Here is a 6,144-nt window from a genome sequence, read left to right on the forward strand (position 1 = left end):
CTGCTTAGCCTAGACCCCTCTATGCCTTATTTTTATGCTTCGTATACGTTGTACGCTGTCAGTTCGTGCTCTGCAGCTTCTAACTGTTCCCGAGCGTGCAGTAAAAGTACGACAAGTCTAATAAATTTTTTACACAGCCTTATGCAGCGGGGGAAATATTTCCACCATGGGACTGCACGGAGGGCCCCTCTAAATTTTTTACTTTTCTTAATATATTTTATATTATTTTTTAGAAATTTTATTTAATAAGTTTCAATTATATTTTGAATAATTTTTTAATATATATTTTTTTCAAATGAATATTAGCTTATTGGACATGTATTGATTTTTTATTTAATTATATACAATTAAAAAAATCAATATATTAAAATTAAAATATATTAAATTAAAATATATTAAATTAAATCTTCATATTTTAATTCTAATCTTAAAGTTAAAATTTAATCTAGTATTACAATTGAAATATGGGGATTTAATCATAGGTAAAATATCATTTAAGATTAGGGTAGATATATAATTAAGATTAGGGTTAAAATATAAGGGCTTAATTATGGTTAGAATATTATTTAAGATTCGGATTAAAATATAGTTTAAGATTAGGGTTAAATATCATTTATGATTAGGATTAAAATATAATTTAAAATTAGGGTTAAAATATAAGGGTTTAATTATGGTTAAAATATCATTTAAGAAAAGGATTAAAATATAATTAAAAAATATTTTAATCCTAATGTTCATTAATAAAAGTTGAATATCAACATTTTAGTTTGACTTGAGTAAAAACTTGTCTCAATTATATAAAGATGATTAAGATCGGAATTGATGAAAAAAATCATATAAAAAGATTATCATTGATTAATGAAAATTAGATTGAACCTCCAAATTAATAAATATTATTGATAGTAAATTTATCTATAAGATTAAGCTTAGTTTCACTTATAAGTGAAAGTTTTGAAAGTTTTATAAATGAAAGTTTATTCACTTATAAGTAAAATTTTATTCATTTATAAAACTTCCAAAACTTTCACTTATAAGTGAAACTTTTTTCACTTATAAGTGAAAGTTTATTCACTTATAAAAGAAACTTTATTCATAGTAAATTATTGATAGTAAATTAGACATAAGCTTAAACTTATAGATCAATTTACTATCAATAATATTTATTAATTTGGAGGTTCAATCTAATTTTCGTTAATCAATGATAATCTTTTTATATGATTTTTTTCATCAATTCTTATCTTAGCCATCTTTATAATTGAGAACTACATATTTAATCACGTTTTTACTCAAGTCAAATTAAAATGTTGATATCAGTTAAAATATTTTTTGAATTATATTTTAATCCTTATCTTAAATGATATTTTAACCATAATTAAACCCTTATATTTTAACCCTAATTTTAAATTATATTTTAATCCTAATCATAAATTATATTTAACCCTAATCTTAAACTATATTTTAATCTGAATCTTAAATAATATTCTAACCATAATTAAGTCCTTATATTTTAACCCTAATCTTAATTATAACTCTACCCTAATCTTAAATGATATTTTACCTATGATTAAATCCCCATATTTCAATTGTACTATTAAATTAAATTTTAACTTTAAGATTAGAATTAAAATATGAAGGTTTAATTTAATATATTTTAATTTTAAAATATTTATTTTTTTAATTGTATATAATTAAATAAAAAAATCAATACATGTGCGCTTGGGATTCGCGAGAGTCGTGATCCAGTGGATGTGCTCGGCAGAGCCCGTTAAATTGCAATGCCAAAAATAGCAGCACGGACGGATTCCTCGAGCCGAGTGTGACGTTGCCTGATGTTGGTTCCGCTTCCTCATACCCTGCAACCACGAAGAAAGCTTGCCACAAAGCCTGCCTCCTCAACTGCTCGTGCACTGCGTTTACTTTCAAATCGCCTTCACGGCCGTGCCAAATCTGGTCAGGACATTTGTTAAACATGCATAAAGCTGAACCCAAAAGCAATTCAAATGTTTTTATTAAAGTAGATGCTTCTGTACTTGCAAGGACAGATTCACCATACTTGCCCAAACGCATAATCACAGTTGTCGTTGCTTTCACCGTTGCTTTGGGTATCTGTTCAATTTTAATGTGGTGGAGGCATCGGCAAAAGCATTGGCTAAGATCGATGGAGAGGCTTGCAGATTCCTCAACTCTTTTCTTAGAATGTTTAGCTACATGGAGTTGAAGATTGTAACTAGGAATTTCAGTTCTAAGGTGGGTAGTGGAGGATTCGGCACGGTGTTCAAAGGACACCTAATAGACTGTACACTTGTGGCCGTAAAGAAAATGGATGGTTCTAGACAAGATGAGAAGCAATTCCGAGCGGAAATCAGTTCTCTTGGTAACATACACCATGCGAATTTGGTCAGGCTTCGAGGGTTTTGCGCGGGAGGGTCGAGAAGGTTTCTGATTTATGATTACATGCCCAACGGCTCTCTGAATTCCTTACTCTTCACAAATAATTCCGAAAGTAAACAGAAGGTACTCGACTGGAAGATCCGATTTAAGATCGCGTTAGGCACCGCAAGAGGATTACTTTATCTCTACGAAGAATGCAGAGATTGCATCATTCACTGCGATGTGAAGCCAGAAAATGTTCTGTTCGACGGTAATTTGTCACCCAAGTTGGCCGATTTTGGGTTGGCAAAGCTTATGGGTAGAGATTTCAGCCGCGTCCTGACCACAACGAGAGGAACGAGAGGGTATTTGGCTCCAGAATGGATCTCCGGCCTTCCCATCACTTCCAAGGTTGATGTATACAGTTTTGGTATGACGCTCTTGGAGATCATTTCCGGCCGAAGGAATCTCGATTTAACTGTGCAAGATTCCAGACAGTATTACTTTCCAGCGTGGGTTGCAACACAAATTTATAATGGGAACGTGATTAATATTGTGGAGGAGGGTATTGCAGAGGAGAGAGATCTTGAAGAAGTGAGAACAGCATGCATTGTAGGGTTGTTATGCATTGAAAAGGATGAGGAGGTGAGGCCAAGCATGAGGCAAGTGGTGCTTATGCTTGAAGGGAAGATGCAGCCGCAAATTCCGCAGATTGAGCGCTGTGCGCTAACGGACAAGCAACCAGGACTAAGCAACACTGACAACGATAGCGAAAGGTGATAATATTAGATAGAATAGTGTAACCTTAAAGGTTTGTTAACATGTAAATGTTAATTTAATTAAAATTAATATGTAAATTTTGCCACTGAACCACATTTTTTATAATAAAGTTCATAGTTTATCATTTTAAATTTTTTATGGTCTAGAGATATTAGCTTAACTTAATCTTATTATAGTAGTTTAATATGAGTTAGGTCTAGTATAGAGATACTAGCTTAGCTTAATCTTATTATAGTATATATATGCAACTCTTAAGTAAATTGTCCTATAACAACCAAGATTTAAACTTAAGGAGTAATCCTTTTTCAAATTCCTTGTATTTATATATAAGTTTGAAGATTGGAAAAAAAAATTTGGACATTGTTAGAAAAAATAAATCTAACTAATAAGGAATTGCATATGCCACAATCTTGATAGATTCAATTTTACCCCACATTACAAGACCTTTATAATTATTTGAATTTTTTTCAAAATTTCAGCTGATCTAACTTTGTTTTATGTAGAAAATACATTCGATGAATTATCCTAAACTTATTTCTAGTGTCAATCCTATCAGATCTCGAAGAGATACATGTGTATAGGAAAGTAACAAAAAATAGAGCACAAAAAAACAGAGTATACAATGTAATATATTGATGCATTGACACTACTATTATTAATCTTAGTGAAGGTTACAAATGCAAACATAGATACACAGGTCTCTAATTTGTTCAAATAAAAAAAAATTAATCATTACTATGGCCTCTATTTTATAGTAACAAAAGGCAGTTCATAAACTTGTAGTGCACAAGAAGTTAAGACTCAGATTGCAAGTGGTAGAGGAAGTGGATAAGGATGCCAATTTGCGAACAAGGAAATCTTAAATGATTAAGGTTGTTTTATATGATAGTTGACAACTATTTCTAGTTAGTAGAAGTTTCCAATAAGGCAGTGAACAAATAGTGTTTCTCCTAAGCATTACTCCTATCATTCTCCCCCTTATTGTTTAGTGTACTAACACCTAATAAATCTCTAATCTTAGTAAACCTTTCATTTGAAATTTCTTTTGTAAATACATGTGGTCGCTGATCACTAGTTTTATGAAATTGTAGTTCAATGTGCTCATAATTTGCAAGATTTCTGATGAAATTATAACGGATATCTATATACTTAGTTTGACTATGAAAAACTAGATTCTTTGTTATAGAAATAGTAGAATTATTATCGCAATAAACAATTATGGGTATTTTATCTAGTCGCAAATTTGCCAATATTCTCCTCAACCAAATTGCTTGACATGTTGCAGACATTGCTACAATGAACTCCATTTTATTTGACGATAGTGATACTATTGATTGTTTCTTTGAACACCAAGAAATTACACCTAATCCCAAGCTGAATACATATCCTGATGTACTTTTCCTATAATCGATAGATCTCGCCCAATCACTTTCTATATATCCAACCAATCTAAATTTGTGTGTTGGTGTATACAAATGCCAAAGCTTCTTATACCATCAACATATCTGACTATCCTCTTTATTGCAAAGAAGTGAATCTTACTTAGATTTTGCATAAATCTTGATACAAAACTGACTGCATACATGATGTTAGGTCTAGTTCTAGTAAGATACATGATAAGATTGACGACTAAACTTCTACATAGTTTTGCATCTATCTTTTAAATATCATCATCTTTGACCAACTTTATATTTACATCATGTTAGTGAACAAATTTTGTCTTTCTTTAAATTGAATTAATTCAAAGCTCTGTTACCCTCTTTGAAAAACAAAAGTTCAACTAGACAGTTGGGTAAGTGTGGCATACATCACTTCCCTCTAAATTTTAGATAGGTACAGCTCCCTCCATTAGTTATTCAGAGAATAATCTAACTAAATAAAACTGATATGCTTTTAACCTGAAAGCATGTAAGGTTGCCTACTTCATTCTTAGATGAGAGGCCGATAATATGCAGATATTTCAAAAAAAAAATTCTTCAAGATGCTTCACCACAAAAATTAGAAGTAATCAAAGCAAAGTTCAATAACACTAATTTCAGCACTTCATAAAAATAAACAAGAGAAACAAAGTCTCTTTTCAACCAAATATCTTTCTAAACAACACAAAAAGAAGCTCCAAATTAATAATAGCGTTCACCATCAGAAAGATAATCACATACAATTTGACTGGATTAATATTTGTAAAGAAACATTACTCCATGGATTCAAACTCGAAGATTTAAAACCTCAAAATGCATATGATCTTTATATGTATATTCCATGCAACAAAGACATAAAGATACACACATAAGTTCCTTCCAATTTCAGATTCTGGAAAAACTGATCACTTCCTTCAGAAAAACAACATTTTCTAATCTCTAAATATACTGTTCTAACCCCTTCTAAATCTTTTTCATCTAACTTATAGTAGTCTTTCTGAAGAACAGAGGAGGTCTCCCTAAAAATCCAACCTCCTCTAAAATAGTTATAAAAATAACAGAGTATTTAGGGGACAGATGTCCCGAAGTAATTGCAAAGTTTTTGAAAAGCTTTTAAAAATAAAAACAAAGCATAAGCATCAAATGATGCTTCATCTCCAACTTCATCTCTTCTTCCACTTTTCCAGGCATCATGGGCAGTTGTAAGGTCCTGAATCATAGACTGACTCAGATTCTTCATGGCATTTGTTTTCACCTTTGCAGCTTCCTTTTCCCACCTGTGTTTTACCATTTTCTCGTCATGTCTAGGTGACTGATCATTGCCAATGAATGTCATGGATTCAATTTGGGTAATTTGTGTTATATCTTCAAAAGTAAAGTTTCCTTTGGCCCTAATTTTCTCCATGTGCAATTTAAATGCCTTTACCGCGTCCCATGTATTCAGCCCATAAAGTCCTAGTTGCCAATCATGATCTGGGTTAACCACTTTATTATCATTGACCAAGCTATATTGTAGTTCTTGGAGCTCGTAAACGGAGGCTTTGGCATCAGAGATTACAACCTTGAATGTAATTAC

At 31.5% G+C, this 6,144-nt stretch overlaps 1 protein-coding gene across 1 annotated transcript; it reads left to right on the forward strand.

Moving 5' to 3' along the window:
* The first annotated feature begins 2,208 nt into the window (after nt 1-2,208).
* LOC131043697 (G-type lectin S-receptor-like serine/threonine-protein kinase At2g19130) lies at nt 2,209-3,150 on the forward strand. The gene has a single exon (XM_059222256.1). The coding sequence runs from the start codon at nt 2,209-2,211 to the stop codon at nt 3,148-3,150; it is 942 nt and encodes a 313-aa protein (XP_059078239.1).
* Nucleotides 3,151-6,144: the final 2,994 nt, after the last annotated feature.

The sequence above is a fragment of the Cryptomeria japonica genome, chromosome 6 (assembly GCF_030272615.1).
Source record: "Cryptomeria japonica chromosome 6, Sugi_1.0, whole genome shotgun sequence".
Taxonomy (NCBI): domain Eukaryota; kingdom Viridiplantae; phylum Streptophyta; class Pinopsida; order Cupressales; family Cupressaceae; genus Cryptomeria; species Cryptomeria japonica.